The sequence below is a fragment of the Neocloeon triangulifer genome, unplaced genomic scaffold (assembly GCF_031216515.1).
Source record: "Neocloeon triangulifer isolate White Clay Creek 2 clone unplaced genomic scaffold, ASM3121651v1 ptg000013l, whole genome shotgun sequence".
Lineage (NCBI taxonomy): Eukaryota > Metazoa > Arthropoda > Insecta > Ephemeroptera > Baetidae > Neocloeon > Neocloeon triangulifer.
The window spans coordinates 8,250,816-8,278,177 of record NW_026775555.1 but is presented as its reverse complement, the minus strand read 5'-3'; the positions used below and the strand labels follow the sequence as shown (position 1 = coordinate 8,278,177).

The following is a 27,362-nucleotide window of genomic DNA, read 5'->3' as shown; positions in this document are numbered from 1 at the left end:
GATTTAGTCTCTGGGCTTGACAATTTTAATGCTAATTTTATGAGGGTATAAATTTACTGTTGATTCTTCTCAAAAAGAAAATGGAAATTAAAATGCATGAATTATAAAATTATCTGAAAATTTAGGGAATACAACAAATTGAAGTTTTATAAGTTTGTGAGTTTCTTTGAAGTTGGCTCCAAAACCGCAATTGAAAATTAATTTATCATTTAATGAATGTTTTAAGAAAATGCAAGAATATGAATTTCTGTGTTTCATCGGAAAACATGCTGTCCAAAGCACATCAAACACACTTTAAAATTTTAAAATTTCTAACTTAAAAGTGGTATAAGAGTTTGAACAACAAAAAAACACTATTTTCTCCTGATAAGAATTTTACGTCATTTTTTATTGTTGGTAATTTTCCCGAGTAAAATATATAATACACACTCTGCTGGCCAAATCACAAGGTCGAGCTTTTTTCCTTCGTGTATTCCATGATACGCACGCTATTAGCCTGCGCGTTTCTTGTACATTATAATTTTGGTCGCATTTGCAAGCCTAATTCATTATTGCTGGAATATAATAAAAGTCAAGGCCGCGGTGCGGGGATGTTATCAGCGCGAGAAATTATTTCACCCCTTGCTTTTCGTGGTCTATACATTTCAAGTCTTGCAAACCCTGTTTCACAAAGAAAGCCTAGGCTTCTCCAAACACATGAAAAATTCATGAGGCACTAGTATATTTACATTCAATTTTGTGCACGATTACGCACTCTTGGCAGGCAAATGCGTGCCCTACCTATATCTCTGCAAACGTATCAGCTGATATGGAAATTCGGAAGGAAAACTAATTTCAATCTACTTCAAAGGCAAAATGCAGTCTATTATACAGTGTTTGTCCTACTTTTTATAGAAATCCGGTCTTATTTAAAACATTTCTTAACAAATCTATATTTTTTATACCAATTTAACAAAAAAACAGCACAAAAGTGCTGCTCGTATTTTGATTTTCTTGAAAATCTTCCAAAATTATATAAATTCAGAGTAATTTGAGCTGCCAATTCAATTGGAAATCATAATTAAAATGTGTGCGAAAGAGCGAACTAAAATTAAAATGGAATTAATTAATATTAAAAGTTCAACAGTAAATGGACGGATCCTTTTCGTCATAGTAACTTTGAGGATCATTGGTTTAAAAAACGTTGGAATGCTTCACCTAATTACACGATATCGGACCAAATTCCGAGAAGTTCAATTTTTAAAAGGCTTTAGTATGGTCCTAGAGATTCTTGTTTTTCTACCATAGTAACTAGAGTGAATTACAAATAGCCGCCGTGGCTACTCTGAGAGGGGTACAAAGGCACGCCCATGTGGCCAATGTGGGCCCTCTGGGTTGGGTACATTTGCATCACTAGGCTGTTCGACTGCTCTCGGTTCTCGTACAGGTTTCGGGTGTCCTGAAATTAAAAATAGCATAAGTTTTTAATATAAAAATCATTTGTTGTGACAGTGATAAATATAATTTTAAAGAGAGAAAAAAAAGTAAAAAAAATGTGTATGTAATGAAAAATTAATTGAAAATGACCAGGACTTGAAATAGAATGAAATCACAAAAGATACAAATTATCTAACTCAGTGAAGATGCAAGTTGCCTTTTTTTAATTGTAAGATTTGTTATCTTGAATTTAAAATTATCCTTTGGTTTATTTTAGGTCTCTAATGAACAAACGTAATTTAACACAAATTTAGTTTAACAATGAAAAATAGATGAAAATTTTTAAAATATCAGTTGCAAAAGATCCTAAAATCAATTTTGGTCGGGATAAATGAACCTGCACTTACAAAGTAAATAGCTGCTGCCGAAAAGAGGTGGAAGAACATAGAGCAGACGCAGAGGCCGTAGGACCAGGAGATGAAGTTGTACTGCGGGTACATCATCCAGTCCCTGCGATACGCCTCTCCTCCGAAAATGCAAACGGCCAAGAACAGGAAAAACCCTGGGGAATAAATTTTCATATAATTTTATCCTCTGCTGCATCAATGCAAAATTTTATTTTAATTTACCACTGGCCACTTGGCAAATGAAGCAGATTCCCGAAAGCAGCCATTCGTATTCAAGAACGAGACGCAGAGGGTAGCGACAGACAATTGCGGCAATCATGATTTGGGCGAACAGGGAGATGATCAACGCCAGGGTCACACAGGTCTGGACGACCATCAACCAACCTGAGAAAAAAATTCATAAATACAAAATCACTCTGCTTGGGAATATTATATTCACAATTTTATAAATAGTCAAAGGAAAAGTCAAGGCTTTTAAATTTTAACTTTGCGAAATTTGATAGTTTGCACCCTTTGTCAGGCAAGATATTAAAACGCAGGAAAAAACTAGCTGTTTTTAACAGTCTTTTTAGGACTGGTTTCCAAATAAGAATTCAAAACAACCGGTCTTGGAAAATAAAGAAATGGTAAAAACCAAGAGATAAAATTTTAATTTAATAAATGCCTATTTTATTAAAATTTTGTTCTATGATATCGACGGAAGTTTATTTATGTAATTGAGAATTTGACATTATTGTTTTTAACCCTGCATAAATCAAGTCACAGTGAAGAAAAAAGAAATAGAAAAATGATTTGAAGTATGAAAAATTATGTACTTCAATTTAGTTCTTAAAAATTTATAACTTTTTCCAGAATTATTTTCTTTCTACAGATTTTAATTATTTTTTATTCTTCCATTTAATTTTCAAATATTTGTTTCTATTTGATTCATAATTATTTACCGGGCACAAGCCACTCTCTGATGAGGTAAAGCTCCTGACTGAAAATCCAGTTGCATCCGTCGAAGAGGTGGTCGAACTGGTAGTTGGGGAATCGGAATTGGTCGAAACAATATTCCCAGAGGCCCATGTTTTTGAACGAGCTGAACGTTTCATCGAAACTCTCGAGCCAGTACGGACTGCAAACGAGACAAAAGGGTAAAAATTCATGCTCCGCTGGAGTAGAAACGAAGACGACTCATAATTTAAGTCGGAAAATAGATAATATTTCACCTGGCGAAAGCGATGAGCAGCAAAAGTCCGGCAAAGTAGGCCAACAGTCCACCGTACACCATGGAATCTGCAATAATTTCGTACGAAGTGAAATCAAGCGTGTGTACGAATATGGACAGTGTGTGTAAACAAATCGACAAGTGTGTATTCGGGCGTTGGGTCGACGCCCTGCGATTCGGAAAGATTTCATACCTGAGGCCTTCGGGTACTCTTGCTTGTTGCTGCTCGCGTTGTCGCTCATTATGAGTGAGGAATTTGATCAGTTTTCGAGCGAAATCAAAATAATTCAAGCCGAAAGAAAGGTGGAAAAACGTATTTTTCCAGAGGAGCGCTTGTTGTCATCAAACGCCGAGCGCCGAGCTGGGTAGGGCTGGTTTGGCGAATGCGCCGTTCGTGGCGCCACCGTCGACGGAGGGAAAAGAAAGACGAGCCGCCGTTCTGCCCCACGACGATAACTGTAGTTCATTAATTTTGTAGTGGAACGCACTTTAGGCTCGAGTGCATTATTATTTGGCTAAGTACGGTCGTCTAAACTGTCAACCCTATCGTCCAGAGATGAGTTACGAAACGTCCGTAAAACGACCTCAAGTTGCTACACTCAAAACATAAAACCCTAAAAATAAATTATATAATCATAAAAAGTTTTTTAATTAAAAATAATGTTGGGGAAAATGTGTAGTATTATGTTGGGATAAATATGATATAATTTTAATTATTTCGCAAAGTGACGCAAAGAAAAGTTTTAGTTAATAGTATATGAGTTTTGTAAATTTGCTACTTTGAGCAAGGAAATATGGATTTTATAAATTTAAAGCATTTTTATTCATTAATTATCAAATTTCATAATATTCTATATAAATTGAATAATTATTGATAAAATGAAAATGAGGTATTCTTTTTTTTAATTCTGACATGGAACTAATCAAGTTTTCAAAAAAATATCCTATTAAATATTTGTTACAATTATTTTTTAGTTTTTTATTTGGCGCATTCGTATTGATATTTTTTTTTTAATTTTACAGAGAAAATTTGGGTCTCAAGGTTGTATATTAAATTAAATAAGCTGATTATTCGCAATTTAATACAAATTTCTCAATGTTTATTAGTAAAAAACATAATTATTGCTTTACATACACGTTGAACAATAGAATTATAAACTAAAATTTTCGTCAACAAATAAGTTGTGATTCAAAACGTCTCCCTTTTACTTAGTTTCTACAAACATTTCTTCTGAAAAATGGACGGTTTGTTTTCAATCTTCAAGTTTCTCCCTGGTTGCTCAAGGAATGATATATAATAAAAAATGTATTCACACTTTCACTGTTCAGTGAGTCACTGATGGACGGATGAGTAATTTTTACTGGTGGCGCATTTTCATGCCTTTTATCTAGCTTTAGCCAGCACACACAAAAAATAACTTTTGTCTGCCTTTTCAAAGGTATCAGCAGCACACGAAAGCAGGTCATTTGCATGCCTGGAATGTGGTTCACCTTCGAAAATGTTTCCTGGACGGAATATAATTTAATTTTACAAAATGGAATGGTTTAACTAGCTTAATTTACTTACTTAAAATATCATGAGAAAATGAACACTGAGTTAACAAAGAAAATCAACCTAAGCTTATGGAATTTGAACTGAATCGTTTTGCAAAATAATGCTGAGGTTCAAAATTTTTGAAGAAAACTCAATAACTTTTGATTACCGAAACTGAGATGGAATAAACTTAAAGGGTCTGAAAACCTTCAAAAATTTAACTGGTATTGTTAATGTTAAGATCTTGATGGACTAACATTTTTATGAAATAATTTTTGGAGTCAGTTATACTTGCAAATTTCCCATGCAAAATCCATGCATTGTAAACATTTTAAGTAAATTTTCGACCAAAAATTAAAATTATTGATGTAAAAAAAAAAAAAAAAAAAAAACGTTAGACTTGACCCACAAAGAAAATTAAAATATCAACCACAATGAAAATTTGCTCTTCTGAAAGTTTCCATTCCCTTTAATACAGAGCTTATTTCTACTTTTGAAGATCGGTTGAGGACAAAGTGGAGATTTGTCGTACGGGTGCGTTAACATTGTGCGTATTCACTGCAGGTTTGCCGAAATCAGTCGCTAATTCAGGATCATGGCCACTTCTCCTACGCCTTGGTCTCCTCTATGCTGAACCTGGCCTGCGAGTCCCTCAGGTCGCGCGCCTTTCTCTTCTGGATGCTCGTCTCGATCAGGAACAAAGTTCCGGCCACGATCGAAGCGAAAACTCCGGCCACGGCCAGTGCGAATGACCAGCCAAAGAAGTTGTTGCGCTGACCTGGCATCCAGCCCTGTCTGTTTGCCAAACTTGCAAAGACCACCACTGCTATCGCTGCACTAAAGCCTGAAGAAAAGAAAGAAAAAAATTCTAAATTTAAACAGAATTAATTCATTTAATAAAAAATTTAATCTCATATTTTAATTCAACACAAATAAAAATTAAAAAAGATCTTAAGGTCTTATGTTTTGAATTTATTTGTTAAAACTCTTGCAAAATGCTAGGAAATTTAAAGCAAGTTCCAAAATTTCAAAGTTATAAAAAAAGTTCCTTAAAATAACAAAAATAAAAATTTGGTGCTCTAAACAGTAAATATACTAGCTGTTGTCACACTGCCTAAAAATTACACAATTCTGATATTTTCACCGCTAGCTTGTATTGTTTAAATGACACAAATATTTTTGGACACGATTTTGGCTCACAGGCAGTGAAGTTCGTGATTTTCAGCAAGTTTCTTAAAAAGTCCAGAAGAAAAATAAATTCAGGCTCCGACAATAAAAGAAATTCCTTTTACGTCCATATTTTTTAACTTTACTTTTTGTATGCCATAAAATTAAACCGGTCTGGAAAATTAATTTTGATTATTTTGAATTGTAATTTAATTCCATTTTGTTTGATAAAATAAAATATCCAATTAATTATCTTTTAATTTATGAATAAAATTTAAAAAAAAAACTCACCAGCTGCTAATAGGTCCAGTCCAATAATTGCAATCAGTTTCACATATCTTGATTGGTCAGGTCCACAACAAAGCCCATACAAGAGGCAGAGGCCAAATGCGACGAGTGTTAAAATAAATGCCACCGTGTAGAAAAACTGCGTCGCGATTATGAAAGCTGAAATTTTTTTATTTTTTAATTTTTTTTATTTTCTAATTTTTTTTCAAACTTACGAGGAAGAAGGAATCCCCTGATCTTGTCGTAGCCGGTGGTGAAGGGGTCGTAAATCCACCTGCAGCCGACGAAGAAGCGTCTTTGGTACTCGTCGGTGGGGTCAGGCAGCGACCTGAAGCAGTGGGCCCACAGACCGAACCTCTCAAGTCGCGCCCCTGTAATTCGGTAGTCGCTGACGATCCAACTGGGTGAGCAAAAGGCCACGAACACGCACACGAACGTCAGGGCAAAAACCGCCAAGGCGCAGTTTCCCGCGAGGCTTCTCTTTTTAGCCATCGCTGCCTGCAATCAATTCATTTAAATTTTCAATACAGAGAGATAATTTAAGTAATGGTAATTAAAAAGCGAGCTAAAAGTAAAATTAGGCAAGTTGAGCACACCAAAACAGCAGCAGGAAGACGAAGAAAAATTATGGAGTTTTATTGAGAAAAAAAAATAAAAATGAATAATTAAAATAGAGCAAGCTTTAGAGCGTTTAACCAAATCTGCTAGATGTTTCCCCCACTTTAAATATTTATAAACTACTTCTAAGGAAAATAAATATTAGTACTAAAAGCAAGTAAAATTAAATAAATAAAAAACTTATCCTATATGATCTGTTGTGATCAAATTAAACTCGAAATCAATCAATTTTTTGTAGATCTTTCAAAATCTTTACAAAATAATGAATTTAAAACCGTAAAAGCTTTAATGAAATGACTTTAAATATATGGTGATTTGAATTTAAAACCCATCGAGGAAAAGCCAAATTTTAAATTCAAATCACCATGAATCAACCCTTGATCGTGAACTTCTACTACAAAAAAAAAAGACTTTAAATAGTTGAAGCTTCAAATTTTTTACAGAATTTACCTTATAATTTTACAGACAAAGTAAAACAAAGGTTGTTTAAATTATGTATTCAGAAAACATTTCATTTTTAATCAATAAAACTGAATTTTAAAAATAAATTTACAAACTATATTCGTCGGCTACGCGGACAGATGGCCAGTCCGTCGCTCCGCTTTTTGACACAAATGGCCACTAGCCATTTGCGCCGTTGGAACAAATGGCCACTCGACAGCTTTTCCAATTTTACAGGAGAAGCAAAAAACTGATTATCTGCGAGAATGTTGAGATTTCAGAATCCACTTTTTAACTCAAGGTTAAGGATGATATTGAAATTAAATTAGTGAAAAAATTATTCCAAAAAACGAAAAATCACCGCTGATATGAAAATAAAGGCGAAATCGGAGCCGCTGCTGCGGAGCGGCTGGTTGACACAACAGTGGCGCCCCGTCAGTCGAGGTGTCGCGAAGAATGCTCGTTGTGATAGACGTTTGCGCGAATGCAATATTTTTTTAGAACGCGTTAATTTAAATTATTTAAAATTTCAGCGTTGATTCATAATTAGATAATTAAATTTTTGATTTGCTAGTTTAAAATAAATTCCGTCTGGGAGAGGAGTTATTATTGTTTCCGCGAGAATTTTGTTCCATCAATTTTAAAAATAGAGAAAAGCTTAAAACAATATAAACCTTTATAGAAAAATGTTGCCAATTAAATTTCCTACAATTTCTTCCATTGGCTTAAAGGTGTCAGAAATTTTTCCACTTATGTACGTAAGGCTAAAAGTCAAAATATTATTTTTATTCATAGAATAAAATTTTTTAGAATTTTTTTGAGATAGCCAATCGATTGGAAATTTAATTTTAAATCTAGCCTCCAAATAACACCAAAAAATATTGAGCCGTTTTTAAGTTGCACTTTGCTTTCTCGTGAGCGCTCTGACGGCACCCTCGTCTTCAAAAGCAGTTTGAAGGGTGATCACATTATTATATTCTTATTTTAAAATGGCTCAATATTTTTAATAACGAAGGTGAAAATTTAATTTCCAATCGATTGGCTATCTCGAAAAAATTTAAAAAAAATCTTATGCTATAAACAAAATATTATTTTGACTTTGAGCCTTCCGTATGTAAGTGGAAAAATTTTTAACGTTACTAAGCCAATGAAAAAAATTGTAGAAAATTTAATTGGCAACATTTTTCTGTTTAGGTTATTATTTTTTATAACTTTTCTCTATTTTTAAAATGGACGGAAAAAAATTCTCGCGGAAACATTAATACCTCCGCTCCTAGACGGAATTAATTTTAATCTAGCATTATCAAAAAATACATGATTAAATTGAACTTCATCGCTGAAATTTTGAATATTTTAAATTCACAAGTCCTAAAAAAAAAGATTGCATTCGCGCAAACGTCTATCACAACGAGAGCATCCTTTGCAACACTTCGTTTGATTGAGTCCGTCCATTTGAATTAGTAATTAACTAATAATGAGATTTTACTTCTAGAAAATTGTAAAATATTTTAATATTTATTATACATTTTTTCAAGATTTTTTTTATTATTATCATTTTTTCCAATTTTAACATTAAACGCATTAAAAGTATTTATTCATATTATCCGGCGATATGGGAAACCACATGAGGGGGCGTGGCTTTCATGGCACTTCTTGCTTGCGGGCTCAACAGAAGAGCCATCTACGGGTAAAGTTGGTACTTTTAGCGTGTGGGCTGATGCATTTTGACTTTTTGAACATATTCGCGCAGAAAAAAAAATTTTCTCCGGAAATGCGAATTGGCCATTTGTACCAACGGCGCAAATGGCTACTGGCCATTTGTGTCAAAAAGCGGAGCGACGGACTGGCCATCTGTCCGCGTAGCCGACGATATCATTATTTTTTTAATTTATAATTTCATTATTTTTTTACTTTTATTTACCAAGACTAATTTTAATGTTAATTATATAATAATAATATTTTTTTATCTTTAAATTTTATGGTGATTTGCTTATAAAGTCGGAATTGAAATTTTAATCTATTTTGGTTAAAATTTTACTATAAAATTTTTAAATGCTGCCTCCTCCAATTATTACTTAATTAATATTCAATAGAAATAATAATTAGTCCTCGTCAGTTGACAGTTGGCGATGAATTGCAATAATCTTATGTGATTCATAAATAGTTATTTGAAATGCAATTAAATTTATAAAATTTCCTTTGGCCAATGTTTCTCAATATGGAGTATGCTTATCACTAAATCAGAAAAGCAAAGCCTTGGTATTATTAATATTACAAACCGAGCAACCATTTAAGCTCTTTAAAAAAATGAAGCGTTCTCTCGGCACCAAAAATCCCAAATTGTCCCAGACGAAAAGGCCAAATTGGCTCTCAAACCTGTTGGAGGGCCCTGAGAGCCGCGCCTCGCTACAGCCCTGCTTTTTTCTAAAATACGCAACACGACGAGCTCACTGAAACAAAGCGCGACACAGACTGCTGCTTTTACATACGATTTTTCTCTTGGTCGGGAGCGTCAAATTTCGGGCCATGGTATTAATTGCCAGGGTGTCAAAGGGCTCGGATTGTTCCGCTCGACAAACAAACGCACACTGCGAGGTGCCAATTGAAAACTCACCTTCGCGGGTGGTGCTCGGTAGGTCTTCACCTGTCTCTCCACTTTTGCTGATTGTGCTTCCCCTTATCCAAGCGGAAAAGCTGCACCGCTACTTTTCCTTCCGATGTGGGGCAATTTTGATAAGCACTGTTTTTTTTCTTTCTCAAATTCGAGAGTGGCTGGCAGGTGCACGCCCTGTCGCTGTGTTTGGCTTTGCCTGAGTCACGACGTGCAGCGCCTCAGTGGAACATTCCGCAGTTAATGTTAATTAAGTAGAGGCGGTGGGTAGGCCTACGCAGTCGGTTAAGCGAAGCTCAGGTGCGAAAAGGTTACCTCTCTTTTTTACCTGCCGAGACTCGCATGTGCCGCGCTTGCTAATTTTGCAGAAACCGCCGGTGGGAATTCGTTTTTCCCACAAAGATTGGTAAAATGATGTGAAGTCCCCGCGCAATTGTCTTTAACTGAGGCAATCCTGACATTTAATATGGGTCACTAAGTATAAGGCTCCGTCAGAATTAATTAAATTATTATCAACAGAGACGATATTCTTTGAGAAGTAACGCAAAAACGAGATAATGATAAGCACACAAAAATTAATTAAAATTTTAAAGAATAAAATAACAGATTTAGTTAAAGTTTTAATTTATTTTATTTACCAAAATCAACTTTCTCGCAACAAATACAAATATTGGGTGCAGATCAAAAACTTGATAATAGTATTTGAGTAAATCCTATTCTATAGAGAATAATTTCTTTACAATTAAGTTGATATTTCATTTAAAGATGAGAGGACGGATTAATCGATTTCAGTTCTTATAGCATATAATTTTTAATTGCATTTTTCTGTGTATCTCTTCAACTGTTCATTTTTTTCTATTTTCTACTTTTTAAGCCCAGACAAATGGCAGCATTGTGTGAGACAAGGAAACATTTTTTTCCTTGAAATATCATTAGGCACTTTCACTGAGCTACATTTTTTTACTCTAAATCAGATCTTCACTCCGAAGCAAAACATGCTAATGCTAAACTGACCAATGTCAGGACAAAATATCAAGAAAGTTTACAAATTGTGCACTTCACATTAAAAAAAAAATGCTCTCCATTACAATGGCGTGGGACGTTTTGCCAGCCAGTCTCTGAAAAAGTAAAAACCAACAATGGACGGATTTTAGGTCACAGAGTAGCCGCTTAAATAACAATGCGCACACTTGATACAATTATCATGCAAGTGTTGCATCTCCCAGCCTTAACCTTAGGTGAGAAAAAAGTAGGTAAACATGCAATTATGCTGCTTTCTGCAAAAATAATGTACAAAATTAAGCTGCTTGTGTAATATAACCGTCGAGATGGAAGGTCAATTCAGACGTTTCATAAGTTAAATATATAAATTGAGATTCAACTAGTCGAAATATCCAAAAAATTATCAATGAGATTACAAATTGTCAAATCCTAACTGGTCGGGGTACATATTTTTATATACAAAAGATTGGAATGCGATTATTTTTTTCGAGATAAAAATCTTATCCCAGGCCATAAGCAGCCCTCCTTTGCCTTTCGCGCCTGTTCTTGGCCCTGTAAACTCGAGCCTCTGCGTAAATCTGGGCAGTGGCGATCCACATGAGCAGGACACTCACAACGGCCAGTGCGTAGGACCAGCCGATGTAATTGTGCTCCCAGTGGGGCATCCAGTATCTGCTGTCGCCGTAAGCTCCGAAAATCACCACTGCGATTGTGCCGCAAAAAGCTGAAAATGTTAACCAAATTTAAGAAAAGTTAAAACCAAATCCAAAGTTCTTATACCTGAAAAACCAGAGCATCCGGAAACGACGTAGAGTAGGGTGGCCATGTGAGGGTCATCATCGTCGGTGAAGATGTATCTTGCCAGGAACAACAGACAGATCAGTAGGAATGTGAGGCAGAAGGTGAAGAAGGTTTGGGTAGCCACGAAGAAACCTGTAAAATAACAAGAAGAAAATAGTTGAAATTTCTACAATGCAACATTGAATTCATGTTTATAGCAAAGTGGGGGGAAATATTTTTTACATATATATAAAAAGCAAAAGTGAACTTTAAATTAAAAAAATTAAAATTTTTTTAATTAAAGAAATTAAGAAACATATTGTTAATGCAGATGATAATAATTAATGCATTCAAGATTTTAAATAGCCATATTATTTTATAATAATACTTAAACCTGATAAAATAAATTAGTTTTTATAATTTATGACTTAATTTATAATTTCTAACATTTTATTTTTTATTAATATTGTAGTATTATTTTTATTTCACTATAAAGAAAATATAAAATGTGCAATTCATTTAATTTTAAAAGAAGAGTGAATAAAATTATATATTTCCCCAGTTCACAAATATCACTATAGTAATGTGATGATAACAAGAATTGTAAAGTCTCAGTGCTGGAGATATTCATTTATAACTCAAATATTTTGAACTGCTAAGTTACTATAGAAAGAAGTAAGAAATTATTGAGTGGCAAAGGTATTAAAATATTAAAAATTAAAAAAAAATACATTCAAATTATTAGCTTCTGTTTAAAACTGTGTAATTGGTGTAATTGACATTATTTATTTAAATAATAATTAAAATCTAATTCTATTAACTTATTCTCTACTTTTTTCGTAAATAATTTTATGATTTTGCAAGTAAGTCAAATTAAAATTAACTTTGGAGAAAAAGTTGATCTCTGACATACCAGGTAGCAAAAAGTCATGGATGATGTAGTATTCCTCCTCGAAGACCCACCAGCAGCCGGTGAACTTGGTGTCGTACCAGTGGTGCGGCTCCTCGAAGTTCTTGAAGCACACCTGCCAGAGCCCTGCACAGCCCAAAATAAAATCAAATTTGGCCGAAAAAACCACCTGTTTGGGGGCTGTTGGGGGCCACGCCTAGGCGCTCAAACATACCGATACGTTGGAAGGTGGCGTCCGGAAGTTGGCCGTCGTTTTCCAGCCAGCACGGCGTCGAGAAGGCGATGATGACGAGCAGGAAGCACACCAGCAGCAGGCAGCTCGCGATCAGCATGTTTTTCTCGCGGTAGCCCATTTTCGGGGGCCGTTTTGGGCTTCGGATGTAGGAGGACCACTGCTTTCCGCTGGAATTTGTTTGGCTCGCTGCTTTCGGAGCTTCGGAACAGGTGGCGCACAACGGCAGTGCTGCGATGCGGGTTGCGTCGACCAGCACACAGGCGCTCACTATAAAAGCCCACCACTATAATAAAAATGATAAAATAAGGAAAACTAGAAAATCTTCTATTCGTAATGGCAGTACAAATTATAAATTAACTTTAAACTGTTTTAACATATTTTATTAAATAAATAAAAATAGTGAACGTTATTGAAACTAATTTAATTTTTATTTAATAAATTTAATTATTTCATATATTACTTTTAAATATACAACTATATATTTAAAACCTTCTGGATTGATCATATTTTTGTGTGATTATAGTTTGTTATTTTTAGATCTTAAAGATTTCAATAATTTTCTCGAAATATACAAAATTAATTTAATGGATCTTCCCATGTATTGGCACCTTTAGATCAAGTATTTATGCAAAATCTGAGAGTTGTGAGTAAATGCGTAAAATATTATAATTTTCTATTGTTTCTACTTGTAAGACTATTGACTATTTTAGATTATTAGACTATTCAAGGAATAAACTTTTCTACTTTTCCTTTTTATACTATTGCAGTTGCTGTTTAAAAATATTATTAAATAATTAATCTGTTACTTACAAAAATGAAAAAAAAGAGTAGAAAATGTGTCACAATCTCTTAAACTATGAAGAAATAAAAAAGAACGTTTTAAAAAGAAAAATATCAGGAGCTCAAAACCTTTTTTTAATTTATTAAAAAAAATCTATAGTAATGAATTTTGGCTTTTTAGTCACTTATATCTTATAGTGCTTTAAAAACTCATTATCAGTGTATCCAAGATTGAAGTAAAAACAAAAAAATGCACAAGTAAAAATTTGTTTGATATTAGATGGCTCCCACCTTTCATAGATTTTAAAGATAAAATTAAAAATTTACTGGAGTTTATAATATGTCAATTAAACGTTTTTATGGGTTTTTTTCTGCACGCTTTTTCTGGCGGAAAACAATTAATTGAACTAAATTAGTTTAATTATAACTTTTTTGATACCATTCGGTGAAAGATAGACAGAAAAAGGACAATTTTGAGGTGATCATCTTAATTAAGTTTTGCACCCCACTTTATCCACGCCTACACTGGCCTGCACGATAAATTGATTTCTTGGAATGAAAACTCGATCGCCAAATAAAACACCTGCCTGCATTTGCCAAAATTGAATTGGGTTTCCAGAAGTCTCCGCGCCGCGTGTGTATTTCTTTCCCTTTTTCTTTATATATCAAAAGTTTTAATCGTAGCCATGGCGATCAGTCAACAAAGTGTGCGCCTCTGTGGTGCGCCCGTCATTGCGGCCCCCGCAAGTTCAAATTGAATTCTTTGATCAGTTGGTCCTCGACCGAGGCAAGGAGCCATGGACGACCGCACGGTGGACAGGATTTTTGCGGGCTCGCTCGAGCACCGCCTGCCACCCGTCAGCTCCAAGATTGTGCGCATCTTCACCAGTTCCACTTTCACAGGTGCATTTCCTCGAATTTTATTACCTTGTTTGCACACTGAAAGGGGTCCGAACGTAATTTAGATCAAACTTTTCAAGGGGAACTAAACTGCCATGTGTTATGAATTGATGAAAGTGGAAATGTTACTATATTTTCTTTGAATCTCCTTCTTAAATTTGCATAGTTGCTTTAATGAATGTTAAATTTGGAATATAAATCATTAATAATAAGAATTATAATTTTAAATCACTATTAAAACCTTCTAATTATAAATTTATGTTTTTTTCTTCAACTCGTAGTTTTAATTTGATTTCTTAATTCATACAAACTTTATAATGCATAGATTTTCTCCAACAGGACTTTATAAATAGACCTAATTTTTTTCATTAGAATTTAATTTCGAAAGATTTAAAATTTGTTTTAAATTAGATTGAATCAGAAATGCAAAACCATATCAAACTATAATAATTAGTAGCTTAAAAAGATTTTGTTGATCTTGAATTAATTTTCTGTTCAAATTAAATTGCTGACAGACACTGGAATGGAGAGGAACACTCTGATGGCGCAAGTGTATCCAAAGCTAAAAGATTACTGCAGAGAAAAGCACGGGCTAGAATTTCAGGTTGTTTTATCCAATCTTTGCATAATTGGACCAAAATAATTACATTGACGGTGTGTTGGCAAATGTAATTAACAAAAAGGTGGTGGACATGCGATGGGGCGTGCGAGACGAAGCCACTGACGACCACATGACAACCGAGCTGTGCATGAGGGAGATCAGCAATTGCCAGCGTCTCTCAATGGGGCCCAACTTTGTGGTATGTCATTAATCTCCACAAGAAGTGAAAAACAGGATGATAACAAAAGTTATACTGCCCACTAATTATTAATAATATTTCGCAAATAATTCTGAAATAATTAATCAAATTATTTGAAGTGAAAAATAAAATTGTTAAATTTTCTATTAAAAATACAATTTTTTCCGGGTTTTTGTTTTGTCTGAAAGTTTAAACAGTACAGCAAAATATGATATAATGTGAAATAAAAGTAACAAAATGATTTAATTTTAATAAATAAATTTAAAATTAATAAATCAAAATAATAATTAATCTATAAATTTATTCTGGTATTTAATTAAATAAAATTATTTGAGCTTTTACTACATGTTTCCCTCCTACTTTTATCATGTTGAGTCGTTAAATTTGTTGCCGAAGCATAATATTTTATATTTATTTATATGCAAATTAAAGCACAATATGTAGGAAAATATAAATTTTAATGTTAAGAAACATCAATTTAAAAAGTGAAATTTTCCTAACTTGCTGGAGATACTTATGAATCAGATGATTTTATTATCTGTCAAATTCTGGTCAGAGTTTCAACTGCTCGTTGCGTGCAATTACCTCTTTTTTAATAAATAAACACGCCATTAACCAAGTGACATCTTTCGCGTGCATCCGAATTTCACATGTGAGCTATTGCTGCCGTGTACGTATATTTATTTTCGTATGGAAGTGGAATGCAAATACGCCAGGAAGGGGTTTGCATACACACACGATAGAATACTTAATAAAAAAAGGGCCACGACACCGCTGCGCAATATTTATAGGATTTAGTTTCGCCTGCAGTGCCTGGCACCAAAGTTTTCAATGCCGCCGCCACTCTAAAAGTCGCAGCCTCTTTTTTCCTCCCTTACTTTGAAACTATGCACCTCTCTTTATTAGAGGTAAAGTGACGCATGTAGTAATAGAAACACGTGATTTTAACACCGGTTGCTATTTCTGGAGCTTTCATTTGCATTTAGATAAAATACTCTCTGTAATCGACAGCTGAGCACTGCTCTTTGCAAAAGAATGATTAACATGCAAAGCGATTTATTTGCGATTTATCTTTTGAAACTAGTTGTGTTATTACACTGCGTTCACTGGAGAATTAGCACAGTTGGTGTGCTTATGCAAATGGCGTGCAGTTAATTAGGGTTGTGCTCTACTTACGAGCCAAATTACAATTATTATATTTGTAAACTTTGGTATAATTAACTGTGCTCTTAATCTGTTAAGTTTAAACTTTTCAAATTATTTCTCATGCCGCTCTGATATTTGATTAAATTAAAAAAAAATTAACAACAAATGAATACTAGTAATCAGGGGGTTGTATAGTACACACGCATTTTAATTAACGTAAACACATTTTATAATATAAATGTTGGTTTTAAAGGCATAAATTTTAGTGTAGCTATAACATTCCTGAAAGGATTTATTAATTTTTATAATTAATATTATTATTTTTAAAGATTTTTACATGTAACAGATTTGCAAATTTATATTAATCAATTTTCTTGAATGAGCATAAATTTTTAGCACAGAAGCCATTGTTAAAATCGAGTAATGCAGCCTATTATGTTCCAAGATAACAGGCATAAAAATTTTCGAATTTGAGCAAATTTTGGATAGCTTTGATGACGCACTTAAAACTTAAAGTGATTTCTTGTTTGCAACTGGAATTTAACACTAAAAGTATTTAAAAAAAAAATTATAAACTTATTTATTAGAAAAATCAAATTTAAAAATTTAATTATTAATGAATGGAAAATAAAAATTGAATTAAGTTAATTGAAAAGTAAATTATTTTATTAAAAATCTACTTGACTTATGAATTATGATACAAAAAAATCAATCTAATTTATTATATCCAAAAATCAAGTGCTTTCTGGGCCAAAAGTACGGATACAGGCCAATTCCAACGTACATCGTTTCGGCGGAATTGCAACTGCTGCGGGACGAATTAACTGCCTTGAATGTTGACGGCAGCACTCTTGACCTCTGGTACAAAAAGGACAGCAACGCCGTGCCGCCCGTTTCGGTGCTGCAGCCGATTTCCTCAATCCTCGTCAATTTCAACAATAAGGTCAGACTCGGTCGATCAATTTATTCATTTTCCTCATTCGCAAATTACTACCGAAGCGAGTTCCGAAGCTGCAGCAGCAAGACCAGGCCATTTGGTGGGACACGATGGTCCGAATGCAAAAGCTGCTGCGCAAAGCGTCGCAGTCGTTGTTCAACGGCGGCAAAATCGACAAAGACACCATGCACAACTATTTCATGTCAGGTATAATAACGACGGCATCAAAATTTAACTCGTGACGTCAGCAGACTAAAGCAGCGCAATTTATCCGGCGGGCTTTGTTTAATGCTCGAATCTAAATCGGCCGAATTTGTCTTTTGCAGTGACAGAACGAGAAATTATTAACGGCATTCTAAATGTGAAAAACACCAAGAATCACTGTCTCGGTTACGTCAGGTACATCAACAACATCAATTTGCAAAACCTGAAAAAGGCCTCACTTTTTATCGACATTCTGAACCGGAGTCTCGACACGGAAGCTTGCAAACTGATGGCGGACCTCAGGGACGTTCGCCTCCCAAATAAAATTGAGGCCACTAATTTGCAAAGGTTGAATTTGAATTTGGCAATATAAATCATTTGCTAAACTATTAATTGAAAATTTGTTGTAAATTCAATTTTTTCGTTGATATTGAAAAAGAATACTCAATTTAAATTATCAAAATTCATTTAGAATATTTAATTAAAATCTTTGGCCCTTTAATTAATTATTTCAAATTATTTTGTTGGTGAAAATATAATTGTATAAATATTTTTTTTTTAAATTTAATAAAAAGAAAATTGAAAAAGAATCCAAAAAAATAAATTAAAGGTACACAATTGAATGGATCGGACGAGAGGGTCTGGATCCCGACACGCACTCCGAGTACCTGCAGCACTTCATCACGCACTTCTACAAAAACATGGTGAAGCTAATAGACCGCGCCATGCGGAAAGAGGACTCGAGCGCCCAGGGGCAGATCGTGACGGAAATCTTGCAGCACATGAACGCGTGCAACAACTGCGTTGAGGTTTTACACTCTTTTTTCCATTATTATAATTGGCAAGGATTCGCAATTAAAAAGCATCCCCCGTCTCTGTGCTAAAGGTGTTTTACGGTCGGGAGGACACCCTTGAGCGGATCAGGGCGCACCAGCAGGACCCCGAGGCCAAAAAACCACTGGTCCTGTACGGCGAGGGCGGCTGCGGCAAAACCTCAATGCTCTCAAAGGCGGCCTCCATGTCGCCAAAGTGGTTTCCCGGCTCTAAGCCGATTTGCATAATTAGGTTTCTTGGCACCACGCCTGACTCAAGCAGTCTCCAGCCGACCCTCGTGTCGATTTGTCAACAGGTAAAGTGGCCAAAAATCCATTTTTTTAAACATATCATCATATTTTCTTTAGTGTTTAAAAATACAAAAGAGAAGCTTTTGCGTTTCCTTCTTTTGCCAAATGAAATGTTAATAATTTAGAAATAATTGCAGACATGATTTTGTAATTTTATCTATTTGATTTAAAAAAATTTCTGTTAAAATCTTAAAAGCTATTTAAGCATCAAAGGCTATGTCTACAAAGTTCATTATGATGATGCATTTAGAAGATTAAATTCATTTGTATAACTTTTAAAACTCCTTTTTTTTTAAATCTGAATATTTGCCATTTCCGATAAACGCTTGCTGTGTCTCATGCGATATTATAAGGCTAAATATTCGTCAAAATTAAATACTGACAAAAATAGGAATGGAAGTTAAAGGTAGTTTAATCATGTTTAAATGTCACTTCGATAGATGCTCATCTGATCAAGGTAGAATTAATTTATCCTACCTGAATTTTATAGAAATTTCGCTAATTTTACGTCAAAACATTTTGTAGAGCTCAATTTTAAAAGCAATTTTCCGTCTTTATTTAAATAAAAAATAAAATATAATTGAAAAAAAAAGGTTTAAATTTGAATTATAAAAATGATTTATAAAAAATAAATTTTTAACAAATTTGATACTTAATTATTTTTAAGCTTAACAACCAAAAATATTTATTTATTTAATTAATTTTTCATTTTAAAATGTATATTCTTCCAATTAAGTCTGCTCAAAGTTTTCTTCTAGAAGTACGATTAGAATGATTACTTGTAAATCTTTATATTTTATTTAAATTAAAATATTTTGTGCTTCAATTCAGGTTTCTTACAACTACATGTTGCCCTTCGAAGACATTCCCGACGACTTGGTGCCCCTGACCGCCTACTTCAAGTATCTTTTGACAATCGCCACGAAGGAAATGCCGCTGCTTCTTTTCCTCGACTCGATCGACCAGATGACGGGCGCGCAGGGTGCAAATAAAGTTTCCTGGTTGCCGACGAAAATCCCGCCCTACTGCAAAGTACACATAAACGAGTTAATCAAACGCCCGCGCATTTCTCGCTCTCTCTCTTCGGCAGATTATCTTGACGTGCGCCGCAGAGGCAGACAACCCAGAAATTTCCAGGGACTACCACCTGTTGAGGCGGATGATTGATGCCGATGAGAATTTTATTGAGATAACCGATTTAGGCGAAGATTTGGCCATGCAAGTTATAAGGTGGGGCGCAATAATTCCAACGGGAAAAATTTATTAAAAAATATATATTCAAGAATGTGGATGCAAAAAGCGTGCAGGGACTTGACGAATTACCAGTGGCGTTTGGTGGCTAATGCCATTTCCAAATGCTCCCTCCCAATTTTCGTCAAATTGGTTTTCGCCGAGATTTGCCGATGGAGGAGCTACACTCGACCGCAGGAAACTTATTTGGCGTCGACAATCATGGATTCGATTATGATGCTGTTTGAAAGAATTGAAAAACAGGTCTTTATTTGAGAGGAAAAAATTAAAATTTAATTTTTATGAAATTTTTACAGCGAAATTGCACTTTTTTAAGGTTCCGGGCACTATTGAAATATTACATTTCTGATGGGGGGGGGGGGGGTTGTATTTAAAGATCATTCCAAAAATTAAAATCTGATATTAAGATAATTGCATGAAAAGATAAAAAAAAATTATAGAATTCCTCTTATAAAAATGTACATTCCAAATTTTCTCATTGCAGTAATTTTTTTTTAATTCTTTACCTTTCTTCCAAATAAAAAAATTAAGACTCTAGAAGTATAAAATTTTGATTTTAATAATATTGTTTAGCATGGGAGGTTGTTGGTTTTCCACGCCTTGGCGTACATCACTGCGGCCAAGAGCGGTCTGTCCGAGTCCGAGTTGGAGGACTTGATTTCCCTGGACGACAAAGTCCTGGACGACGTGTATCAATACCACTTACCGCCTACCAGGAGGATCCCGCCTCTCTTGTGGACGAGGATCAGAAACGATTTGCCCAATTATTTGTCGGAACGTGAGGCTGACGGCGTCAGTGTGATGAATTGGTATCACAGGTGCGCTTATTTCGAGAGCAAAGTGAAAGCTTCTGCAAGTTTGCACGTGTTTGCTAATTGTTTGTTCTTAATTGGGTTTTTGACTCGTTACAGTTATTTTAAAAATTATTTTAGTTATCTCTTTTAATTAAAGTATATTGACTTAATTTTTTTGATTTCATTGAGAAAATGACTCAAATAATATAAAATTACAGACAGTTCCGAGATGCAGCACGAGAGCGATATTTCAAAAATAAGAATTTGTCAAATTATTTCCACTCGTCCATCGCCGACTATTTTCTCGGAATTTGGGGAGGAGGCGTTCCGAAGCCATTCAAATTTACAGAAATTCAGAGACATAGATTCAATTTGGCTTCAAAGGATAGTGCGGCTGATCGAAAAGTTCCGACACAGCCCTTAGTTTACTACAACAAAGAGGGAAAAGTCTCAAGATACAATTTAAGAAAAGTATAAATTTAATTTATTTTTTAATTCTAAGCTAATTTTGCATGAAAAGTTCGGTGAGATGCCGTTCCATTTAGTGCGGTGTCAGCGGTTCGACGACCTTTACGAACACGCCCTTTTCAACTATCAGTGGCTGCACGCGAAATTGTCCTCGTGTCCTTTGCAGGCCGTCTTATCTGACTTTGAAGACACGTGTTTGCATTTAACAAACAAAGAAACCATAAGGTGATTATTTTTAATAAAAAATTAGCAAAAAAATTAAAAAAATTTAAACAGAGAATTGACGTTGGTGGCGGACGCGTTGAGACTGGGTGGTGCGATTTTGGGCGTTTATCCCGACATGTTGGCCTCTCAGTTGGTCGGCCGACTTTTGCCTGAAATCGGCACAAATCCCAACGTTAAAAGGCTTCTGCAGCAATGTGATAAGGAAGGGCCGCACCACTCGGCCCTCATTCCGATGCATCATTGCTTGCACACACCCGGAGGTCCTCTAAAGGTGAGAAATTGCTCAATTAAATTTATCAAATTTCCCTCTAATAAATATAAAAAAGTTAAAAATTAACAAAGCATTGTTGGTCCACTAATCAATCTGTTTCCATAAAGAGAAAAAAATGAGAAAAATGTGAGACGAACAATTTCCTGGAAAAAAGACAGTTATTATTAAAATTCTTTAATTTGAAAACGAAATTTGTGATTTACATTTGATACTCAATTTTAAATTATTTACAAGGAAAAATGAACTCTCAAAACGTTTCTCCTTTGTGAATTTGTCTGGCTGTGCAAATTCTGAACCAAACTTGTTCAAACAAAAGCTTAAGCTAACATTAGTCCCAATTGTCCCAAATTAAAAGCGAGAATAATTTATGAAAATAACGCCCCGAATTTTGCGGTGCAGTATTCGCTGGAGGGCCACCAGTTCGCCGTGTTTGGTTTCAAACTCACCGCCGACTACCGCTACATTGTTTCTGTCTCAAACAAGTTCCTCACGTGGGACTTGGCCACCAGCGATTTGACCCGCGAGGTCAACCCGGACATCGAGGGCATCATGCAAAACTTGGTGCTCAGTCCGGACAACAGATACGCCGCTGCCTACACAAACAACAACAAAGTGTGTTGCTTGCGAGTTGAAATTGTGCGCGAATTTACTTTGGATTTTGGTTATTCTCTCAGGTCGTTTTGCTCAACATGCTGAGCAGCGAGTTCGTGATTTTGGCGTCGCCGTTGGAAAACGACGAGGAGATTCACGGCGTTTTCCTTCTGAATGCACACCTGCTCGTGCATGGAAACCGAACGTGGGCCCAGTTTAGTCTGCAAGGCGATTTGCAGGCAAACCACGATGGAGCCAGTTTTGTCAGCGCCGCTTTTGCCCAGGCAAGAAAATTAAAAAAAAAAAAATGGATGAAGTTTTTTTTTATTTTTCATTAGAAACAGTTTCGATGAAGGAAATTTCATTTATTTTTGAGGGAATCAAAATTTTAGAAATTTCGCACAAGTACAAAACCTGGAGTTTTTTTTTAATAAATAAAAATAATATCTTAAATTTTTGTGAAGTAATAAAATTATTTATTATAGGGTTCGTTTTTAAATCATTTCATATTCACTCCAAAAATTAAATCATTTTTTACTTGCACCAAAATTGAAATGATTTATAAGTGACGGCAATTTAATTCATTTTAAATGCCTTTTATCCTTTGTGCAAACGGAAGGCGGGAAAAGAGGATGACGGCGGCTGGGTGCGTAAGCCGATTTTGACCATGGAATGCCGCAGCTTGCAGACAATGAGATTTATCCTGTGGAGCGGCCAATTGGATAAGCCAGACATGATGCTAATCGCGAGCAACAGCGAAGGACTTAAAATGGAGCCGCTCGCTTTTCACAGGTACCTCTGCTTTAACAAAGGGAAGATATTTTAAAATGTGAAAAATTTAACCAAAAAAGTGCAATGGCGCAAAACGGCGAGTGGACCAAAGTTTACTGCATGACGAAGGACAAAGGCGTGGTTGAGGCTTGCGTGGAAGGCGCAACTTGGAGGGTCAACAAGGAGTTTGAAGACCCGGGCGAACAACTTTTGCAGCTTAAACTCGACAAAGAGGAGGAGAATTTGTTCGGAACAACTTGCAATGGCTTTAGGTTAGAAATATTTCTAGCTCCAACTTTATGACCGAATATCAGAAAGGAAAAATTAAAAAAAAAAAAAAAAAAAAAAGAAAGAAATCATCATATACCAAACAGTAAAAAAAAAAAAAAATCAGAATATTTTTATATGCATCTGTGATTTTTAGATTTAGTTTTATGAAAATAAAAAATTTCAAGATAACTATTTCAAGTTTTGAAAAAAAAATCAAATTAAGCAAAGTTATTTTTTAATTTTATTAAATAATTTCAAATTCAAGCATCAACAAAAGTATTACATTTTAATCAAGTTTTCTGAAAATTGCCTTTCTCTTTTGGTTGGGTTTTAATTAAAACTGATTAAAACGAAGACAAATATTTAGCATATGAATTATTTATGTAATTACAGAATCTGGAACATTGAAAGCTGCACGATGAAATCATTCACTCTTGCGCACAGCGTTCGAAACATTTCGACGAAAATGCTGCAGTCCAACTCATGCGTACTTTCATTATCCAAAGATATTCTCGTCGCGGCAGTCAGGTTTGACGTTCATATTTTTATTTATGAATGCTCGCTCGTCAGTCGTTATTTGCACGGTGAATGCTTTTAATGCGCAATCACCCGGACATATAAATCTCGACAATAACGACGAGCCGTAAAAAATTATGCAACCCGCGTAACCTGCTTGTTGCACATAAACCTTTATTACTATTCATAACAGCGGCGATTCAACAAGTTAGTTCTCACCAGAAAATATATGAATCTCTAATTTTAGGAAAAGTTTGTACGTGTGGAACGTCGAGTCGGAGCAACTGCTGAAAGTTCTCGACGCTCATTTTGGCAGAATTATTTCTCTCGAGCCTCTCACTATTGGCAACTGGAATTTGGTACAAAAAAATCTCGAGGAAAAACTTCAGGCCATAAAAATGATATATTTTATCATTCAGATAATAACTTCATCGATCGACAGATCAGTCAAGGTCTGGAACATAAATAACATTTTTGAGCAAGTTCACGCGATCGACAGGCATGAACTGCAAATCGACGCAATCACGTGAGCTCAAAGTTTTACAACCAAATGACTTTTTGCTGGGATATGCAAGTTTTTCCAAGAATAATCTGATTATTTATTTAGGCCATCATCCATCATTTAGAGTAAATCCGTGTTAATTTCCAAATTTTCACGTTTACCTAATGCTCATAATTAATTACTTATTTCTATAATAAATAACAAGTTCATTTAAAATTTATTTCATATCTTGATTAAATTTTTATGGAAATTATGTAATTTTTATCATCTACGGTCGTACATAGATTCCTTATTGGCGATCTGTGAGTAATAATTTTGAAAATAATATGCATTCATGTAGTCAAAAAATAAATATTCATCTCATTTTCTTTACAACAATTTGATGAATTTGGTATATTAAATTTTAGTTTTTTTGAAAGATCTTAATTGATCGGTGCTAAAAAAATTAAATTATTTTTTTTTATCACTTGAAAAATGTTTGAAACTTTGACTTTCCAAGTATTTTGGAGAAAATTTAGCAAAATTCAAAATTTGTTTTACAGCGGTAAGAAATTTAAAAGTGTGATTTGCTCAGCTGAACGCTTTAAATAGTAAAATGTAATCCAAGAAATCATTCTGATTTTAAATAAGTTAAATTTTCGTGGAGAATTATTTCATAATTTTAGGACAATTTTGACAATTTTTTCCATGTTCAGAATCGCGCAAGACGCTTGTCTGGCTATTACCGTGACGAGGGGTTGCGTCGGAGTGTGGGACTTGTTGACAGGCACCCAACAGGCCCGGCTGGCCGACAGTCCTTTGGGTGCAATCGTCACTCACGCCGAGGTCACCTCGGACGGCAGGTGCTAAAAAAGAGATTTCCACTGTTTCGGGTTAATATTTACGGTTCATTTAGGTACATCGTGTCTGCCGAGTCGGGCAACTTGATAATTTGGAATCGCGCTCTGGAGAGCGTCATTTTTAAAGAGGAGCAGCCCAACATCAAACAGATTCTGCTGCTCAACAACGGAGAAAGGTTGATCTCGTTTTCCTTTTCGAGAAAGTTCTCTTAATTTGTCCGCAAAGGTTCTTGACGGCCTCTGGTCCGTCCGAGGGCGCTACAGAGGGATTATTAGTGGTAAGAACTTTGCCTGACGGCGAACGCGTTTGGGCTGCGAGCTTCACGCTACACTCGAGTTTCAAGCCTGCCGTCGTCACTTGCGATAATGAGCACATTGTGATTTGCAACCAGGAGGACGCCTCGGCTGCTCCAAAAACAAGGTGACTTGATTTTTTTAGTTTAAACACTTTAAAATTACTTTTTTATTTAGAATGATTTCCTTAAGATATGAGGAACTTCCCTCATTTTTGTATAATATATTTTGTATTAATTAATTTTTTTCCTTTTAATATTAAGTAAAAAAATTAGAAAGTAATAAAAAAATTTAATTTCCCTCTTTAAACAGTTTAAACTGACTCTAGATAATCTCCTTGTAAACCTCATTAGGAAAAAAGGTTTTGCCAATTTTGTAAAAAAAAAAAGTTTCGTTTGAGCCAATGATACGGACAAAAATTCTGAAAAAATCCTAATGTTAAGAAAAATTTGAATGTTTTTTATTTAATTTTTTTCACATCAATGAATGATATAAAAAATGTTAAATATTTTTTAATCTTTCTCTTTTTAGTAAATTTTGTCAATATTCAAAGAGAGATAACTAAAGGAATCTAAATCATACAAAAATCATAACATTTTTTTATTAATTTAATGGAATAATTGTTAAAATGTGTTTCAATTAGTAAATTGTTTCCATTTTTTCACATTTTTTTAATATTGTCTAATAGCAAAAAAGCGAATTCGCGGCGAGGTAGCGTTTCGAGCACCTCGGGCAGTCTCCACTCGTCCAGGAGCAGCAAATCCAGTCGCTCGGGTTCAGCTCAGAGCCGCTCGAATTCCGTAGGTTCGACTTCCTCCGGCGGCACAGGCCCCACCACCAAAGAAACTCTGCTGGTGTTCGACGCCGAAACCGGCAACCTGAATGCGAAATTCCAACTAAAATCCGGTTTGACAAAAGACGCTGCTTTTTTGCATAAATCGAGGTTTGACGATAAATTTGCTTAGGGAAGGAAGTGTTGCAAATTCTGGCGATGCCCAACAAGGCGAACCTGGTGGCCGTGATTGATTCGGATAAAGCGACCGTGGTCGATATTCGCGGCGGCGGCAATGGCACAAACGCCAAAGTTTCGAGGACGATCCAGAAATGGGGCGGCTGCTGCACGCAGGACGGCAAGTACGGCCTCTACGCCCCGACGCGGTACGGAAAAACAAACATTTTCCTCAATTAAAAATAAAAAACAATTGTGTACATCTGCATTTCAAAGAGCTTTCTCTAATTGCACCTCGGGCGGCTTCATCATTTTTTTCTTCTTATTTTTGCTTCACACAGCGGCGGTTTGCAGCTGCTGGAACTGAAACACGGAGCGACTGTCAAAACATTCATCCCAAAAGTTGCTGAGGGTGTTTTTACTGTCATGTCGCTGTTCAATCAAACGGACGAGTATGTGCTCTACTACCACAGTGGCAGAAGAACTTTGCGAATTTTCAAGTATGGAATTTTTATTTCCTATTACGATTCCATCACTTTTTGAATGATATTTTGATCAATTATATTAAAAAAAAAATTTGTATATATTTATATTGCTTATATTTAAAAAAAAAATTATTTTATATTTGTCATTTTTATCCCACAAAAAAATTAAATCTCAACTTTCTCAGTTTGTAATTTTCGTCTTCTTTGCAGGACCGCTGACGCGAGTATGATTGCAAATTACAAGGTGCAGGCCGAGTTGAGCGCGATCGCGAGCACCAAAGATGGAAAGGCGTTGGTGTTGGGCGCGGTTGATGGATGCATCTCGGTGCTCGCCCTTGCCGATCCGAGCAAACCAGAAATGATCTCTTTCCTGTCCACTTTGCCCTCGAGAGACGAAAAAGTATAGGCAAATTCAATTTCCTCCAAAACTTCCTACTCTACATTCTTTTGCAGTGGAAAAAGGAGTCCATGTTAAAACACCACGAAATCGACGACATCATTCAGGAAGCGGAAAAGCAGGGCGCTTGAAAAAAAATGCGTTTCGTATATAATTTGAATTTGTTGAAGAGTTTATTGCATTTTAATTATTGTTGGTTGAAAAAATATAGCGATGGTATATTATTACA

At 35.1% G+C, this 27,362-nt stretch overlaps 4 protein-coding genes across 7 annotated transcripts; 1 reads left to right on the top strand and 3 right to left on the bottom strand.

Moving 5' to 3' along the window:
- Nucleotides 1-362: 362 nt before the first annotated feature.
- Nucleotides 363-3,403, bottom strand: LOC132198732 (uncharacterized). Its single transcript, XM_059622928.1, has 6 exons — nt 3,227-3,403; nt 3,035-3,101; nt 2,765-2,940; nt 2,046-2,207; nt 1,824-1,978; nt 363-1,438 (listed from the first exon to the last, which is right to left on the bottom strand). The coding sequence occupies exons 1-6, from the start codon at nt 3,273-3,275 to the stop codon at nt 1,301-1,303; spliced, it is 747 nt and encodes a 248-aa protein (XP_059478911.1). The 5' UTR covers nt 3,276-3,403; the 3' UTR covers nt 363-1,300.
- Nucleotides 3,404-4,101: 698 nt separating this feature from the next.
- LOC132198648 (uncharacterized) lies at nt 4,102-9,904 on the bottom strand. Of its 4 annotated transcripts, none has more exons than XM_059622803.1 (5): nt 9,696-9,904; nt 9,458-9,553; nt 6,238-6,520; nt 6,026-6,181; nt 4,102-5,411 (listed from the first exon to the last, which is right to left on the bottom strand). In XM_059622803.1, the coding sequence occupies exons 3-5, from the start codon at nt 6,512-6,514 to the stop codon at nt 5,176-5,178; spliced, it is 669 nt and encodes a 222-aa protein (XP_059478786.1). In that variant the 5' UTR covers nt 6,515-6,520; nt 9,458-9,553; nt 9,696-9,904; the 3' UTR covers nt 4,102-5,175. The 4 variants fall into 4 exon arrangements, with proteins under 4 accessions (XP_059478786.1, XP_059478784.1, XP_059478785.1 ...); XM_059622801.1 differs by having other exon boundaries at nt 9,458-9,531; XM_059622802.1 differs by lacking the exon at nt 9,458-9,553.
- Nucleotides 9,905-10,306: 402 nt separating this feature from the next.
- On the bottom strand, nt 10,307-12,816 carry LOC132198733 (uncharacterized). The gene is made up of 4 exons (XM_059622929.1): nt 12,599-12,816; nt 12,388-12,510; nt 11,475-11,627; nt 10,307-11,418 (listed from the first exon to the last, which is right to left on the bottom strand). The coding sequence occupies exons 1-4, from the start codon at nt 12,735-12,737 to the stop codon at nt 11,195-11,197; spliced, it is 639 nt and encodes a 212-aa protein (XP_059478912.1). The 5' UTR covers nt 12,738-12,816; the 3' UTR covers nt 10,307-11,194.
- A 1,380-nt stretch (nt 12,817-14,196) lies between these two features.
- On the top strand, nt 14,197-27,264 carry LOC132199068 (NACHT and WD repeat domain-containing protein 2-like). The gene is made up of 30 exons (XM_059623456.1): nt 14,197-14,302; nt 14,815-14,903; nt 14,983-15,099; nt 16,985-17,188; nt 17,245-17,389; nt 17,509-17,734; nt 17,997-18,195; nt 18,273-18,515; nt 19,342-19,542; nt 19,601-19,740; nt 19,794-20,004; nt 20,335-20,579; nt 20,774-21,026; nt 21,076-21,248; nt 21,300-21,519; nt 21,919-22,131; nt 22,194-22,394; nt 22,730-22,902; nt 22,962-23,153; nt 23,545-23,679; nt 23,915-24,026; nt 24,087-24,193; nt 24,865-25,011; nt 25,065-25,184; nt 25,235-25,429; nt 25,991-26,208; nt 26,268-26,460; nt 26,593-26,751; nt 26,947-27,136; nt 27,190-27,264. Exons 1-30 carry the CDS (start codon nt 14,197-14,199, stop codon nt 27,262-27,264), a joined length of 5,202 nt encoding a protein of 1,733 aa, XP_059479439.1.
- The last annotated feature ends 98 nt before the right edge of the window (nt 27,265-27,362 follow it).